At 40.4% G+C, this 18,483-nt stretch overlaps 1 protein-coding gene across 5 annotated transcripts in view; it reads right to left on the minus strand.

Annotated features, from left to right (window-relative positions):
* Nucleotides 1-2,502: 2,502 nt before the first annotated feature.
* The window catches only part of SPEF2 (sperm flagellar and cilia associated 2), a 140,795-nt gene continuing 124,814 nt past the window's right edge, over nucleotides 2,503-18,483 (minus strand). For 4 of the 5 annotated variants that reach the window (XM_089496614.1, XM_089496605.1, XM_089496630.1 and 1 more), the window contains 4 exons: nucleotides 17,507-17,749; nucleotides 16,078-16,200; nucleotides 3,357-3,509; nucleotides 2,617-2,703 (listed from right to left, as the gene is read on the minus strand). In XM_089496614.1, coding sequence (XP_089352740.1) covers nucleotides 3,405-3,509; nucleotides 16,078-16,200; nucleotides 17,507-17,749 — 471 coding nt within the window. In that variant the 3' untranslated portion in view covers nucleotides 2,617-2,703; nucleotides 3,357-3,404. Of the gene's footprint in view, nucleotides 2,704-3,356; nucleotides 3,510-16,077; nucleotides 16,201-17,506; nucleotides 17,750-18,483 lie in introns of all 5 variants that reach the window. The other variant, XM_089496624.1, reaches the window with a different exon arrangement.

Below are 18,483 nucleotides of genomic sequence, written 5' to 3' on the forward strand. Positions count from 1 at the left end.
CTGTGATACATGCTTGTTGCACTATTTTATAAATATTTGTCCTTGCAATATATATTTTATTAAAAAATAAATTTATATAATTGTCTTTGTGTACTGATTGCCTCAGATATGATTTAATTCTAAATCCATAAAAATATGTACTCACTTCTTTACAATTCTTAAAAGAAGTGCTGTTTTCAAATTTGTAGTTCCATGTAAGCTCAATGGTAGAGGACAAGACAGAAGGAGACCAGGTTAGCATGAACTGAAGCATGAATTTGTAGGAATGTTTACAAGGCAATGGCTAGATTTATATAACAATAAGAGGCATTTATCTCTGGAAATTGACTTTACTAGTCGCCATGTATGTTCTTTCCTGGAGGATTCAATTCAGGGGGAACCAGTTTAGCCAGTTTGGAGCTGAATGAAATATTCTGAGTTCTGATCGACTGAATGCTTGTGCCATCTTGAAGCATCTTTGTGCTTCTCCCCAAAGACATTATGGGAGAATTGTTATTTTGATTCAGTTTCTATACCCCTTTTTGGTTTATACCAAATGTACTTGTACAATCATGGTAATTGGTTTGGAAAAAAATATAATGAACTAAGCAAAACAGATAAAGAGGGACTAAAGAGTGGTGCAATTGGGTAATATTGAAGTCTGGACTCAATGGTCCTTTGAGGTCTCTCATCACGTTTACTGGTATTGCTACATGGGATAACTCAACAATTGATAGCTGTATGCTGACCCCATTTCCTGCCCCTCAATGTTTCCCAGCTCTAAGACATCTTATGATATTCTGACACTTTTTGATGAACAGGTTGCTTTCTTGTGTGATTCTTTGAGTGGTCATCTGCAGCCTTGAACAAATAGATTTCATGTCTGCAGAGGCCATAACTGGAAAGTTCAAGCTGAGTAGCTTGATAGGAACCCTACCACCTCCCTGCAACTCCAAACGCCCGAGTCCATACCACTCTCGCCTTAGAAGTCCATGCTGTTCTACAATACTGAGTAGCCTGAAGTGCAGTTTTAAATATTTTTTGCTGTACAGAGAGGAGCAAAGAGCTGGAAGAGACAGCAGTGTGGTCTTGTCTGCATTTTTAAAATCTGTTTGGTAATGATTTCAAACAAGAAGGATGTTGAGGTTTCATAACCATGGGGCACAATATGGTTAATAACTGTTTGTAACACAGTGCTTAGTTTGAAATGCTGGAGTTGTTAGTTTGTTGTAAATAAGGGGTGTAGAGGCAACCACAGTGTGCTTAGTGAAAAAAGCATACCGTAGACAAGATTCCACTCCACACACCACAATCTGATCTGAGACTACAAGTGTCAGACTTGGCTTTCAGCATCTGACTGACTGAAAATCAACTTAAAATGCTCAGAGGAAGTTTTCGAGGATGTTACTCTAAGTAACAGCTTGTACAGACTGTGGGTTTGTGTTGTTACGATGGACCTTCAAGTCAATTTTGACTTACGGGGGCCCTACCATATAGTTTTCTTGGCAAGATTTATTGAGAGGAGGTTTGTTATTGCCTTCTTCTAAAACTGAGAGAGTGACATTTGCCCATCAACCAGAGGATTTCTATGACTGAGCAGGGATTCACACCTTGGTCTCCTGGAGTCCTAGCCCAACACTCAAAAACAGAGCACTAGTCAGGTACAGTGAACCCTCTATATTCACTGGGGTTAGGAACACAGGTCCCCATGAAAGTGGGGAAAATGTGAATAAAAAAAACCTAACTTTTTTTGCCTGAGAGAACACCTCCCTAGGAATCTCTAGATCCTCCAGAACAACTCTGTGGTCAGCAGCCACTAGAAATTGACCACAGAACTATGTTGGAGGACCTACAAATGCCTAGAGAAGTGTTTTCTCTAGGAATCTCCTGGTACCCCAGCACATCCTTTGGTGGAAATTGGCCATAAAGTCATGCTGGAGGACCTAGAGACTCCTAGAGGTAATATATTGATCAAATCGGCAAATAATGAAATGCTCAAAAGTTGCAAATGTGGAGGGTCAACTGTATTGAGCATTACCAGGTACTTGGTAATCCCATTGGTTTTGGTTTTTTGTGGGTTTTTCGGGCTATGTGGCCATGTTCTAGAAGATTTTCCTCCTGACGTTTTGCCAGCATCTGTGGCTGGCATCTTCAAATCAAATCCTCACACCCGGCTTCCTTCCGAAATGCAGGGCTGCTGTGTGACTGCTCACACAGCAGCTCTACATTTTGGGAGCTGGGAAAGAGGAGTGATTCCAGCCACCAACACTTTCCTGAGGCACTGCAGAATACAGATCACATGACCATGGAGCACCAAAGTGTTATAATGGGGAAAGGGTCTGACAAGAAATGATGCCATTGATGCTTGCAGTTTTATACTAGTGTGACTGGGGCAAAACAGTAGGCTGGTGTGATAACGTCCCAAGTAGTTTAAGATCATAGGGCGATATTGCCTGTCTCATTTGCCTGAAATAAATAAGTTGGCTTAAGATAAATAAACATTTATTTTAAAACAGAGTGAATACAAAACATAACAAGTTCAATTAAAAGTTTCAGTAATACAAGCAAAAAACAATTAATCCCAATGTTCAGAACTACATTTGGGAAACATTTTTGTAATGAAAAAGCCTCTGGAGTTCCCTTATTTTAACTTCTTTATAAAACGATATTATCCCCATTAGTGGGTTGTGTTTGGTCAGCTCTCGGTAGAAGCATTTTAAAATCCTACAGAAAGAAAAGAAGGGGGGGGGGGTTAGAAAGATGTTACCATGAAGCTACTTGATTGCTGTATACTGAATAGACTTTCCCACCATTCACCTGAAAAATACAGTTATCTATGGAATGACACCTAGCTTATGTTACTTATATATCTAACTTATGTAAAACTATCTAAAAGAAACCTTTCTTATTTTGTGGAAGATTAACATTGGAGTCAGTCCTTGGAATACTAATGGGGAAAGCTTTTCAAATTGTCTTATATAATGATTATATCATATACGTGAGTGTTATAAAATGTATGAAGGTTTCATTTTATCTATTAAGATAATTAAAGAGCATTTTACAACTCTCTTTCCAAAACTGATATGTGTAATTAATCCTGCATGGTCACAAGTATAGAACTATTATACACAAATGTGGTACAGAAGTAGTATTCCAAGGACATAATTCATATTACTTCAAAATTTATATGAAGGTTTAAACTAACAAAATAATTATGAATCACATTTATAACTTAAGATACTATCTTACCTAGATTCTATCTTATCTGTAATTCAATCCAACAAATATTCCCTCCAACAATATTAATGAAACTTTGTAGTGTTGAAAGAAAACAAAACAAAACAGGTTAGGTGTCCAACAACCAACCAAAACTCTACCTTTGTTGGTTCATATTTTAAAAGTTGTTATTTGTGGAGCAAATCCTATCATTTGAACCCTTTAAGTATAATCATCAATGCGCTCCATTTGCTCAACCCTGTGACATTGCTGACCCTGACCCAAGGGAGTTTTCCATCTGTCTCGTAAATTGTCTGCAAAAAAACAAACAGGTAAACAAGCAAACCAACAAACAAAAAAAACCCCTCCACCTGAACTTGGGTTCTCTCCCTATCTGGGTGCAGAACCAAAAGGAGAGAAACATGTAATATTGCAGAGGGCTATAGAATTTGGGGAAAGGCCAGCTTACTAAGGCACATGAATAACAGAAGGGGAAGGTCGCAAGAATTGCTGGCTAGGTCAGCAGGGCACCAAGCTTCAAGAAGCACAAGGTCACCATTTCTTACCTTGGGCTGGGATGCTTACGCTCTAAGAAGAAGAAAGGGTTGAGGTAGGATTGATAAGTCAAAGGGGAGGCAAATGATTAGTACAGCAATAGCAAGGAGGCCAGCCTGGACACAAATAGCAAGGCCAGGGGTGTAGCTTTGTATCGTGGGACAGGAAAAGGAGAAGACATACCAAAAAAAGATGCAAAACAAAAAAGTCTCAACAGATTCAAAGTGAAATTTTCAGGTGTGAAGGAAGACAGGGCTGAGTACATGAACAAAGAGGGGAGAGGACAGTCTTCATTACTATTAAAGCTTGGAGCAGTTACTTTCTTGCATACAGCTCCTAACACTGATCATGGCAGTTTGGGGGTTCTGATGCTGCTAGTTCAATAAGCAACTTTTCCAAGCTCTTCTGTAGAACTGTTAAAATTATTTTTAAAAAATCAATAATATAATAGATTATATAAAGAGTAAATTATATTATAGTTTGGTAACACTGATTTCAATGGGAAGTAAGAACAATTTATTCAGTGATTAAGCAATCCATCTATCAAAGATCTATCTCAACTTTCTTCTAAAAATGGCACTAGTTTGATCCTGAACTAAACCATTAAATAAATATAATACAAATCAAACTGAGCAACTGGAATGGATCCCATACCAGTCAAATCAAAGTTATAATTAGTAACCTTCACCAAATGACTGTCCTTAGGAAACACATGAATTTAAGTGCACACCTCTTCTAGTATGCTGATGTCAACATATTAACAGTTAGCATGCCTTTATGTTTTCCTTAAAATCTAAATCACATAAAGAAACAATATACTATTGAGTTTATATGTCTTACAGTTGGTATAAGTATTTTAAGATAGCCTGCAAGAAAAGCTTTGATTTTGTTCTACTATAACAATGAAAACACATTGAATGCGCTTTATTGTGCCCCCCCATCAGATATTTTATTTTTAATAGTTTTGATTACCATGGAAAATTTCTGAGATACATTTCCACACAACCTAAAATTAACTGTATATGCTTTAAAAGTTTTGCTTATGATATACCAGCATTTCCAGAGAAGTACATAATTGTGTTAAAGCTGGTAGAAGTATCAGCTTTAACACAGGTATGTACTTCTCTAGAAATCGTCTCTGGTATGAAGAATTGTACAGATTTTGTTTCTGATTCAATATTGTCCATAAAACCCACATTACTTTTAATTGGAGAGGGAGAGACAGGCTGTACTTAAACATAAGGGAAAGCATAAACAAGTAGTGTAGATAAACATAAGAAAGATAAAGTACAATGGGATGAGAAATTGGGAAAGGGATGACGTTTTTACTACATGGCTGTATGTTCAGAGAAGATAAGTTTTTTTTTTTTTTAAAAATGAGTATATCTATAAAAGGCAATGGTTTGTGGATGTCAAAGAAAATGATTACAGGGAGGTGTACAAATGAGGGATGTGTCTATATTTGAAGGAACATGGTATATGGAAGACGTATAGTACGTGTGTGAAACAATGAGTGAGTAAAACAGAAACATGTGGGCATGTGAAATAGTGACATATGCGTCATGATAACATGATAACTTTTCCAGAATTGGTACAAGGGTGTACAGTATATCTCTTATCAAAGCTGGGTCCCAATAAGATTATCATCCTGTCGGTTTCACATACCACAATCTATTGATTACCAATCTGTCCATAAAATAATCTGCATCTGACCAAAATGTAGCAAGTATATGGCATTTGAAAATAACAAAAACAGGACTGTGATTCAGAATTGAGAGAAATTTGTTTCAAAGAAAAATACCACTCCAAGGAATGGGCCGTTAACAATGAAGAACTGAAATGACTTTAAAGTGACTTATCTCTTTCTCAATACCTCATGAAGGGATGAGGAAATGTCTGCCAGACCTGTGGTTTTTAAAATGTGCTTCTGGGAAACCTGGATTTCCTTGAAGGGCTTTATCAGGGTTTCCTCAATGAAAACAACAATAATGGAAACCAAATCTCCCTGAAACAAGGTGCCATGATACTTGCTACTATGCTGCAGCTCTGTATCACAGTACCAATACCATTAAAATCACAGTAGAGTGGCCACGTGCTGAAATGTAGCTGCCACCTGTTTACTGTTGCCTTCAATTCAGATTGCTTTCACGTCTGAGGCAGCCCTGGGCAAAGTGTCCATTATCAGTGACCCCCAACTATGGGGTGGGGAGCAATAGCAGCAGCCCTGTGCAGCACTGAATAGGTATATTAACCCATTATTACAGTTTCCCATATTACTAATGAGAAACACTGCAGTGATTTTGTGGGGAATTACAATCTTCTGATCAAAGCTGAATAAGCTTAAACACTGATGAAAGATTTACGTCAACAGTTTGGATATAGTATGGGAGTCATCCTTGAATGTGGAGGCCCAGGGAGTGACCAAGGGGGTGTTTTTTTTTCACAAATATGGTAAGTCAGCTACTGCCATTCCTGAAGATATAGGATGTCACCATGGTGACGTTAACATCTCATTGATAATCAGCACGTTCTGCATGGGGTTGTCGTTAAAAAGATTTCTGAAACTTCTGTTGACCTAGTCTACTCTATCCACAATGTTGGCTGGAGCCAGTTAAAAGGAGAATGTAACTTCCTTGTTACAACACTTGACTGGTGAACAGTCAGTTTCTGGACACAGTTCAAAGGTGCAGGTTATATGACCTATAAAGCCTGGGTCTGAGCTATTTGAAAAACCATATTATTCTATACAAACCTAATGAGGGTTTAAGATCTTTGTGGGAGACTCTTCTCATGCTCCAGTGATCAATAGAGGCAAGGTTGATGGAAATGAGAGAAAAGTTGTGCCGGACACCATATTATGGGTTGAAAGGTATGACTACAACTTTAGTGCATACATCACCACCATAAATCATATACTTTCTTGACACAGATTTCCCAATGTACCATGCACTTTCAAAATAAAATTGAGGGCATATGGAGCTCAATGATTCAGGACCAACAAATGCGCTAAAACAGGTGGAAAGCTGGATAGGCCAGTTAAACCTCTCGGCAAGACTTCCTAAATTAGCCAACCAGTGCATCACATCCAAAATCTAGACTGGGGCTGAGGTGGCCTGCATCCACCCCAGCTGCATGCACCCCCCTTTTTGCTTCTCTATTCACCTCCCTGGGTCTTCTCCTTCCACTTTAACTTATGCTTGATGCCCCCCCTCTTCCTTCCATATCTGCCAGTTGTGATAAAGCAGCAAGATAATCAGAATGAAATTTGCAGAGAAGAAGACTGGAAATCACAAGGAAATCATGAGCAGCAAAAACAATCAGAACACTAAATGCAGGGAAGCACAGTAATTATTTTAAGGACAGAGTGCAACGTCAAACACTAAAGGCTAAGTAGGAACAATCAGAAAGAAAAATATAAAAAACAATACAGAAGATGAACCCACAGCACTGTGGGGAAAACACCTGCAGGGAAGGTGAAAAACATGTGCTCCAATAATATGGGAAAATTATTTTCTGGCCTCCCAAAAGCAACCAGCTAAAGTCTGGGGATGCAAAAAAGCATTATGCAGCAAAAGAGTGTGGGTGGGTTTCACTGAGGTCTGGTCAAAAATGGCCAGCTGCCTCGTGGTTGGATACCTATATGATGCTAACTTGTGCTACCTCACATGGAATCTGGCATCTGAATTATGCCATTGGGAGACTTTGCTCAAGGAAACAACCCCAATGGCCAGCCTGCCTTGATGGAACTGAAGCATCTCCAGGCAGTGTTGGGACAAAAATGTCTTCTCTGGGATCACTCCCAGGCTCTGAACCTCTTAGTTGTCCTTCAGCTAGCTAGCAGGAAACATGTTTTTTTTTCCCCAGACAGGCCTTTGGCATTTAAGCTGGGTTGCCACCAAAGGTTTTTTTTTTTTTAATTGTTTGGGTGCTCTCGTTCATTTTTAATTTTAATTTATGTTTTAATTTTTTTTCTGTTTTAATTTTAATATTATCAGATGCCCCGAGTGACATTTTCAGCAGAAAGACAGGCTATAAATTTAACATTCATGTATTATCTACAATCTTCCTGTTTCGTGTTATCTCTTAACAAAGATGGATACAAGAAATATATTTACTTGAACCTTAGGGTTGTCAGCTGCAGTGAGTACATTTTTGGGAGAAACATGGGCTACAAATTCAATAAACACTCACACATAAATGCATCTTCCTGTATATATCTCATAAATCTAACTAAAACATAATATTATAAGTTAAATATTTCTAGGACAGGCTGAAGTAAGAGAAAGGTACACATTTGCTTAAGAACAAACAGGCTTCTACCTGGGCCCACACTACAGGTTTTTTGCTACAGGGATTATTCCCCCAAACCTGGGACTTGGATGCATATGTTGGCTTTGAAATTTTCGGGTTTGAAGCAGTGGCTTTGCATTGGTTGTATGGTAAGGCCTAGATGTGGATACAAAATCAAAACTGAGAGCTGAGGATAGTTTTTACTGGCCTATTTTGTTTGTGTGAATGACGGACCAAATCAAAACTACTTGTAGGGCCAAACTGGATGTGATATTTGAACCTTAAAAAAAACCAAACAGCATCACCCAAAGTGATGATCACAACTGGCATAGGAAAGGGGCATTTCATACTTTTCTCCCCTTTTGTGGCTCCAAGGAAAATGTGTTTAATACTTTAATTTAAACAATCGGGGCCAGTGTTAGATATTCTCCCAATGAAAATTTCAGTTGTGGACCACAGCAAGAAAGAAAAGAGTTAAAGGTCATTCTCTATTGCTGCTACACATTTAATCATTATCACTTTACCTCAAAGTGGATGATAACTGCTCTAAAAAAAATATTTTTAATGGAAAGATGCAACTGAAAGATAAATGTATGCCCATTTTGGATCTTAGCTGATGTTTTGATAAGATGCTTGTGTAGAATTAAACATTTATTTAGCATCCACAGAGTGTGGAGTGCTAAAAAGTGGGAAGAAAATTCTTGACTGTATGGCTTAGAACTGGCCTGCATATGTTCTCTGTGGTTAAATAAGAATAATAAACTTTGTATAAAGAAAAGCTGTTCTTCTTGGATATTTAAATAATACAAATTGAGCATTCTTGTTTCTTTTGCATTATCTAGTCTGTCCCATGGAAAAGTGCAAACTCTAGGCAAAGCACCTGACTCTCTCTCTCTCTCTGGTTTCTGACATTTCATGAGAAATTTTCTACAATAAGAATAAGAATAATAAGATAGATGTCATGCAATAAACAGACTGCATAAATGAGAGTTGTAATCATGCATGCTACCATCCGAGGGGGAGGGTGAAGAAATGTAAAACAGCTGTTTAAGTATAAGGGTTAAACAGCTTGTATGCAAAAATCACCTTCTACATAGACCACATAGCTCTTATTACCAAAGAAATGTTGGTACTGGTAACAGGAAAGGAAAACAACATTGTATTTGCTAAAATCATTATCAGTGTAAATCTGCTATAAGGCATATGAGGCACACTTTTCATCCTTACACCTAAAAAATAAAACATACATTTGTGAAAAATCTGTTGTAGCATGAATTGTTCATTGCCAAAGATATTCCCTTGCAACTCTAGCATGCTCAATCACATTTTCCCCAAACATCATGTTTTGGGAAAATATTAATTCTACATATATTTTAGAAGTAATGTGTTCTCGTTGTCTTAGCTACCATAATGGTGATTAAATGGCTGCTCTACCTCTTTGCTCAGCCAATAACAAATTACTACTTTACAGACTGAGTTTTGCTATCTGTGGTAACTGGATCATTTACATAAGATATAGAGCAGGGGTTGGCAACCCCCGGCCTGTGGGCCGTATGCGGCCCACGGAGGCCTTTTGGCTGGCCCCTGCACACTCCTGCCGCCAATTGCCGCCGCTCCGGGCGCCATTTTGCCCCTTTTGCAGGGATCTAGCGACAGCAATGGGCCTCCTAGAGGCCAGCTGCCGCCGCTGGAGCCCTGTTGGAGGGCCCCAGCGACGGCAATGGGCCTCCTAGAGGCCTGCTGCTGCCGTCAGAACCCTTTTGCAGGGCCCCAGCGATGGCAATGGGCCTCCTCGCATGAGACTTCACCGCCATTTTGAGGAACAAAATGGCGGCGGGCCTCTAGGAGGCCTGTTGCGGCTGCTGGGGCCCTGCAAAAGGGCTCCGACGGTGGCAGGGGGCCTCTAGGAGGCCTGTTGCCGTCGCTGGGGCCCTGCAACAGGGCTCTGGCAGAGGCAGCGGGCCTCTAGGAGGCTCGTTGCTGTCGCTGGGACCCTGCAAAAGGGCTCCGACGGCGGCAGCAGGCCTCTAGGAGGCCTGTTGCCGTCGCTGGGGCCCTCCAACAGGGCTCTGGCGGCGGCAGCTGGCCTCTAGGACTTTTTTGCCAGCCTCTGACAGAGCCTGGGGCCCCGTTAGGGGCCGGCAAAGAGGTGGAGGCCTGCAGTGCTGGTGGCCCCCGACGGCTTTTTTGCTGGCCTCTGACGGGGCCTGGGGCCCTGTCAGGGGCCGGCAAAGAGGAGGAGGCCTGGTCCCCGTAGGGTGGAAGCTCCGCCCCTGGCATGCGGCCCCGCCCTCGTAGGGTGGAAGCTCCACCTCCTGGCTTCGCCCCCCCCCCCAGCTGTCTGAGGGACAGCAACCCGGCCCCCACCTCAAAAAGGTTGCCTACCCCTGATATAGAGACTTATATAGATTGGCTATGCATTTACATGCATGGTGAGCTCTCCAGTTACACAAGATGAAAACGTCATCTAGACCAGGGGTAGCCAACCTTTTTGAGCCGGGGGCCGGGTTGCTGTCCCTCAGACAACTGGGGGGGCCGAAGCCAAAAAATAAATAATTAAATAATTTTTTTAAAAAAATTAAATATATAAATAAACCAGGACAAATGTAGGACAAAATTTTCAAATGGAAGACACTTTTTTTTTTAAAAAAAAATGGGGGACACGCAAAAAAATTTGCTAATTTTTTAAAAAATGTTAATATAAATGCATGTTTCTGAGGCTTCTATAGACAATTGCCCCCCAAAGGCCCCGGCAGCAATCGGCGGCAGGACCGGGCTGGGGCTGGTCCCAAGGCCTTGCTGGGCCGCATCCAGCCCGCGGGCCGCAGGTTGCCTACCCCTGATCTAGATAGTCAAAACATTTGAGTAAACAGAAAAATCGTGCTTTCATATCAATTACTTTATATAGAGGCTTAAAATAGCTCTAGTACATGTAAACTGTATTTTTTATTATTTGGCTGGTAATACAGTATAATCTCCAACATTTCACAGATGAAAACCAGAGTATGTGTGGCCAAGCAACTTCTGAGTGTGGTCCCAAGGGCCAGGCAACAACAGGGCAAAAGTAATTAATAAAAAAATAACATGCAAAACTACTATTTGAAGCACAGAAGCCCTGGAATTTATGTACTGATTTTATGAAAGCCTGCAAAAATTAAAAGCCAATTGAGCCAGCTGGGCAAGGTAAGATTCTGCCATCTCTCTTTCCTGCTAAGTTAACTGTGTACAAACTACTTTTGGACTTTTTAAACTCAGTTTCAGCAATGGAAGTAAGCTGCAGACAAAAAGAGGAAAGTGGGAGGAAGAGAGAGAAACTGGGCCGCTGAGAAAGTGAGACACCAGAGTATTAACTGGGGCTTTTCCTGCTAAACTGGAAGAGTTGGAGGGCAAGAACATAGAAGCTAAAAACTTTGCCACTAATGTTCTGAATTAGCTAGTATCCCATTGTAAGTAGTTAAAAATCTTAAATCTGTATCATTAAAAGGAGGCATACACATCTGTCACAGACAAAGCTAAATGCAGACCACCATATATGGGAGTCTACCAGGTAATTTAACAAACCTTCTAGATTTGATGCCTGCTTGGGCTTGTAAGAACAAGAGTCAAGCACATCAGCTATATATGTAGGTTACATTAGTATTAGATTATGTAGTCTAGCAAGACTCAAACAGAATCTGTATTGTGAAGTCAAAGGGTTTCACAGCTGGCATCCATAGTTCTTTGTGGATTTTTCAGGATATGTGATCATGTTCTAGAAGAGTTTATTCCTAACATTTCACAGAATCTGTGTTCTACTGTGATGTCAGTCAGTCATTTTATTAGGCATAGAAAAACAACATGTGTTTACAATAAAACTTCAGGATTATTATTAAAATTTAAGTCATAATCTTATTGCCTCCACCAGAAAATTAGCCATTAACCTGGTAATATGTGGGTTCCGATCTTCCAATAAGTATTCCACTGATAACCCATCCAAACAGATATTCACTTCCAATAACCTTCTTAACATTTTTTCTCTCGGAATTATATACAATGGAAAAAGCAATACAATATGATGGAGAACATCTGGAGCTTGATCACAGTTACATTCACAATTCAAAAATGGGGTCTGCAAGTATCTGCCTCTGGTCACATTTGAGGGGTGTACATTCAATCTTGCAAACAAAAAGGCCTTCCTCGACACCAGCAGTGAAAGTGTGTGTTAATAATCTGGAATCCTACCCTGCAAAGGGGGGGGGGGGGGGGAAATACTGAGCATTGCTGGAGAACACACTCTAGGAGGAGTTGGATATGTCAGTTGATATTCTCTCTCTGTGAGGCAGACACTAATAGATTCAAGACACTCCTTTCGGTAAGTAAAAGGAGAGAATGAAAATTTAAACCCACAGAAATTACTCGACTTTCATAAAATTTAGCCCAACTGGCTGTGATGTAGTGACCTTTCTGCCAGGCTTTTCAGAAGTGGGTGAACACTACAAAAACTACAAGAAACAAGCCAAGAGCTGAGACCAGTACAGGATGAATGGGTTGGAACACACTGGGGAAACCAAACAGGTCTCAGACAAAGCTTACACATGCTAAACTTAATCCAACAAAAGTATACCGGTAAATGGCTCCACTACCTTCTAACAGTTCATAGAATCATAGACTTGGAAGATATTACAAAGGTCATCCAGTCCAACCACCTGCCATGCAGGAACTCTCAATCAAAGCACCCTTGACAGATGGCCACCCAGCCTCTGTTTAAAGACTTCCAAAGGATGAGAAGCACACCCTGGGAAAGTGGTCCCACTGTTGAACAGCTCTTACTGTCAGGAAGTTCTTTCTAATGTTGAAGTAGAATCTCTTTTCTTGAGCTTGCATCCACTGTTCCGGGTCCTACTCTTTGGAGCAGCAGAAAAAAGTTTGTTCCATCCTCAATATGATACCTCTTCAAATACTTAAACAGGGCTATCATATCACCTCTTAAACATCTCTTCACCAGGTTAAACATACCCAAATCTCCAAGTCTCTCATAAGACATGCTTTCCATATCCTTCACCATTCTTGTCCCCCTTCTTCTATACATGCTTCAGTTACTCAACATCCTTTTTGAACTGTGGTGCCCAGAACCAGACACAATATTTCAGGGTGAGGCCTGACCAAAGCAGAATAGAGTAGCACTAATACTTCCCTTGATCTAGACACTATACTTCTATTGATGCAGCCTAGAATCACATTGGCCTTTTTAGCTGCCGCATCACACTGTTGACTCATGCATCTGAGGAAGTAGAGTAAAGTAGACTGAAGTCTATGAAAACTCATGCTGCCAATTTCTTTCTTTCATTTAGTCTCAAAAGTGCTACAAGATCTCTCTACATGTTGACTCATGTTCAACATGTGGTCTACTAGGACTCCTAGATCCCTTTCACATGTAGTCTTGTTAGGCCAGGTGTCCCCCATCCTATACTTATGCATTTCATTTTTTCTACCTAAGTGCAGTACCTTACATTTCTCCCTGTTGAAGTTCATTTTTTTAGTTCTGCCCAGCTTTCTATTCTATTAAGGTCATTTTGAATTTTGATCCTCTCCTCTGGGGTATTAGCTACGCCTACTAATTTGGTGTCATCGGCAAATTTGATAAGCATGCCCCCTATTATTTTGTCCAAGTTGTTGATAAAGATGTTGAATAGCACTGGTCCCAGGATAGAACTCGGTGGCACCCCACTGGTGACTTGTCTCCAAGATGAAGAGGAGCCATTGCTGAGCACCCTTTGGGTTCAGACAGTCAACCAGTTACTAATCCACCTAACAGTTGCATTGCCTAGCCCACATTTTACAAGCTTGTTTGCAAGAACATAATGGGGGACCTTGTCAAAGGCCTTATTGAAATCAAGATGTGCTATGTCTACAGCATTCCCTTAATCTACCAAGATGGTAATTTTATATAAACCCCCCCAGATCAGATTAGTTTGACATGACTTGGCAATGCAGGGGCATGCTGAAGGATTTGAACTACTCTCTAATTGTGGAATGGACCAGATATGATGGCCAACCTATTCTGATCACTTTGAAAAACTCTGAATCATGGACAGCTAAGAAAGGCTTTTTGAATAAGCAACCTTTTAATGCTAATCTAAGAAGACTCAGGCATGTGATGTAACTTCGCTTTTTGTATGTGTGCTTCCCCTCCTACTTATTTTACTGTGGTCTCCCCCCCCCCCCCCCCCAAAATTTCTTTTTGCAGTCCTTATCTCTTCATGGTCTAGAGAAGTAGCAAGAACAGTAGTTGGAGCTTTGGAAATCCAAATAACCTCTTCGCTCACTCCAGCTGAGCCTGTATCTGTATGCATAAATGGGACTGTGAACAAACTCCTTTAGATATTCTTCTAAATAAGATGTTAGGGAGTAGCAGGTGTCTGGTTACTACTGTAAAATTCCATTTACCATAAAGTAGTCTGCTAGAGAGAAAAAAAGCAATTCTCTCAAATGCCCAATGAATAGACATTTCTGGAAGGCTGTGTTCAGCTTAGTGGGTTATGGGCTTGCTTGGATGCCAACACTGTATTCTCCAAGAGGCAACATGGTGCATTACTCAGCAACACCAAATTGTCCTCTGATTCTGTCAGCTTCACAAGTGGCAATGTTTCAACCTTACAAACCACACCCTAACTTTGCTCAATTTATCTCACAAGTGATCTCTGAATAACACAGCTCTGCCGAGCTTGTTTTTGTTTTGACTCTTCTTAAAAGGGAACAATTCTTTTTTGCATTGTCTCTTATTTAATGTGGTTTGGTGGGAGAGAAAAAAACACTTTTTCACTGCAGCACGTAGTAAAGGTACGTGCTCTAGTATATGCCCTGACTATTCAAGGAGAAAGCTTAGTTAGCCCCAGCCTTCACTTTACTGCTCTTGTATAGGGACTACCTTTGATATTTGGTTAACTTCAGAGTGAGGGTTCAGAGTGAGGAAGTGGAAGGAAAATTCATACCCTCCTGATTAATATAACATGTATCCCAATTTGGACATAGTACAGTATAGGGGTTTGTTCCTCTTCTACCAACAACTCATAGCTTTATAGGTATGTATAACTCTAGGAGTAAAGTTGAATTCAGGCTACAGCAGTGAGAAGGTATACATTCCTGAGAGATTCCATTACTAAAGCTATAAAAGCAAAATCCTAATTTGTTTTCTTAATCTGTACCAAGGGAACGTGCACAGTCACATCAGTTACTAGGGTATAATCAGCAGCAGCATTTACTTCAAATCAAGGACTTTGGACTTTTTCTCTGTCCATTCCTCTTCTGAGTGTCCAAAAAACACCTTCTTTTTTTTTTTTTTTGAAGTTTTTGAGAATTGTTGCAAACATGTCCATGTTTTAAAAATGTCATTCTTCTTTGTACCACTTTCATCCTTCTTTCCTTACTCAAACATTGGCTGTGATGGCCCACATGAGTGTCAATGACATCAAAACATTAAGTTTGATGAGATGTATGCTCACAAACTAAATCAAATTAACTGAGCTAATGTAATAGAAGCCTGGTGAAGGAAACGAAGGTCTAATAAAGAAGGGGAACATGGATCCAAGGAATGGCAACCAATGGAACAAAAGGCCACAAATGTCAGTATGAAAATGCAAGCTCTCAACAAGGCACATATGTTTTATTTCTCTATTACCTATCTATGCCTTTATGGTAATTAGTTCAGTGATAGATGTGCCAATTCGAGATGACTACTAAAGAAGATTCAGAAGAACCATAGCTCAAAGGTGGGCAACTGTAGCTTTCTACATGTTTTTGGACTTTGAGTCCCATAATCCTTCACCACTGGCTAAGATGGCTAGGGTTTACAGGGGTCAAGGTAGTCCAGCAGCATCTGGAGGACCATGGTTTCCCAATCCTCCAGTTAACATTTTCTCTTCATTGCCCCCACCCCACCCCAAAAAAACTATTGATACAATTGTTGTCACTGTATGTTGGGAAGGATACATTCATTCTACAGCATTCTATACTTCCTGATAATAAAATGGCTCTAGATGCCATGGGAAAAACACTTACATGAAGTTTGTACTCCTGGTAGTTGTTAATTAAGTCCTGGATGAAGGGATGCTTCAAAAGGAGTGACACTTTGATAGGTTCCAGCTCTTCAGAGCCAAGATCCCTGTATACCTTAATGAAGTGCTTTAAAAGGGAATACAAATGGCCTGTTTTATTAGGAAAATGAACCAGTTTAAAAACAACAGCTAAACAACCTTTATAGCCACAGAAATTGACAATCTTTATAATCACATGGGTTGCTCTACTCTCCAGAAAGTTGCACGGGGGCTTGAACTAGAGCTTGCCACAAACTGACCTCTTTCTCTTTTACCTATACAATACTTAGCAGCTTACTGCACATTTTAAAATATCCCATACCTAACCATATTGAAATTTACCCTTTTCTCACGTATTACCTAGCCTACAACTTTCAGAATCCAGTAGCCATACTGACTGGGGAACTCTAGGAATTGTAGTTTATCACCTTAGGGGCAGCTATGGCTGTATCTACATTGCAGAATTAATGCAGCTTAACACCACTTTCACTGCCATAGCTCAGTGCTATGGAATTCTGGTAGTTTTGTGAGATATTTAGCCTTTTCTGTCAGAGAGCTCTGGAGTCACAACAAAGCATTTGACTTCACTCCCTAAGCGGTTTACAATGTGTAAGCTAACTGCCCCCAACAAGCTGGGTACTCATTTCAGCAAACTACGGAAGGATGCAAGGCTGAGTGGACCCTAAGGCTCTGCCTGGATCGAACTCACAACCTTGTGGCTGTGAAGGGCTCCGTAGCAGTACAAATCTCAGGATTCCACAGGATGGAGCCATGACAGTTAAAGTAGTGTCAAACTACATTAATTCTGCAGCGTGGCAGCATTCTATGCCTGAAAAGGCAATATAAAATTAATTTAGACAAATTAAATTACTAAAACTATCTTTAACTAAAAGATGGGTCACAGTTTTACTGATAAAGAAAATTGTTTCAAAACTGTGAGATATATGTCCCAAGCTTTAATGCTCTATGTCTTCACAGATTTTTATGTAAAGTCATAGTTTTAATGGCAGCTCTCAGCCTCTGTGGGAATATGGTTTGGCACCTGGATCAATAGTAACCTGGAGCAGCTGCAGAGGTGTTCATAAAAATGAAGGTGGATTCCCCATCCTGCAACAGTGAAATCACCTATCACTTCTAGCTACAAAAATATCTCAGTGCCTGAGATTTGAATTTGAAAACCTGTAACAGCAGCAGAGCACATGATTTGCAAGCAGAAGGTTCTGAGTTCAATATTTAGCATTTGCAGGTAGGGTTAGTAAAGGATCTGGCCACAAACCCTGGAGAGTTTCTGCCAGTCAAAAAAACACGACTGGACAAACCAATAGACACACTCAGTATAAAGCAGCTTCCTCTGTTTCTGAAAATATACAGGCACTGTTGACTAGTTAACCAACCTCATAATTGTCCTCTGGTGTCAGATAACTACTAAATCTGTGGTTGTCGGCAGCTTTGTTTGTTTCATGCTTGAACACTCTAAGCAGTGTAGCAAGAGAAATGTCTCCTTCACTGGTGAAAGACTGGGTCTCATCCTCCTTTTCCTTGTCTTCTTCTTCCTCTTCACCTTCTTCACCAGCCTCCTCCTCTTCTGGCTCATCATGGGCATCAGTTGTTATCAGTCGTTCAGCAGAAGGCGTAAACTGGGGAAGAGATGCACAAGATGATATCACATTGGCTTCTTGACAGCATGCCAAGTATCCTTGGATTAAGGTGGGTGACTGCTACCACAACCCAGGGCAAACCTACTGGCTTTCTCCCTAGTGTCCATACATCTCTCCCTCTTTCTCAGTGAAACCTTCGCATACAAGCCTATTTGAAGTGTAGAAACCCAAGCTGAGTCTATACTGGCAAAGAACTCAAGGAACCTTCCTTTGTAACACTGATGAGAAGTCAGATGAGATAGGATTAGCATACTTTGCATGAGTTAGATTCCCTTCCAGCACTTCCTAGCAGAGGGCATCCATCAGAAACTTCTTCAGAATGTATCTTTGGCAAAATACATGGTGTTAAGTTCTGCTATCAGGAGTTATATATCATTGTTATTTTTATTTCATATCACAGTAAAATAGCATGATAAAGGGGGGGGGGGGGGAGCCTGAGAAGGCAGTAGTTACTCAAGTCAAAAATTAATCAAACTATTCATAAATTCACACTATGCAGGCCACTCTGAATGGGATACAGAACCCACAAGAAGGAATATTTTAATGAAAGGCAAAGGAGCCCTAAAAGGTCCTAATATCATTTCATGACTACTCATTAAAGACAGAGTAGTTCTGAAAATCCCCAATACCACTTTACCAGTCAACACATGAGAGGTTAGCAGTACAATGTTTATTTTTCACACTTGTAGATCTGGGGCGCAGGGGAGTTGTAG

The sequence above is a fragment of the Sceloporus occidentalis genome, unplaced genomic scaffold (assembly GCF_023333645.1).
Source record: "Sceloporus occidentalis isolate IW3139 unplaced genomic scaffold, rSceOcc1.0.p SCAF_1, whole genome shotgun sequence".
In the NCBI taxonomy this organism is placed as follows: domain Eukaryota; kingdom Metazoa; phylum Chordata; class Lepidosauria; order Squamata; family Phrynosomatidae; genus Sceloporus; species Sceloporus occidentalis.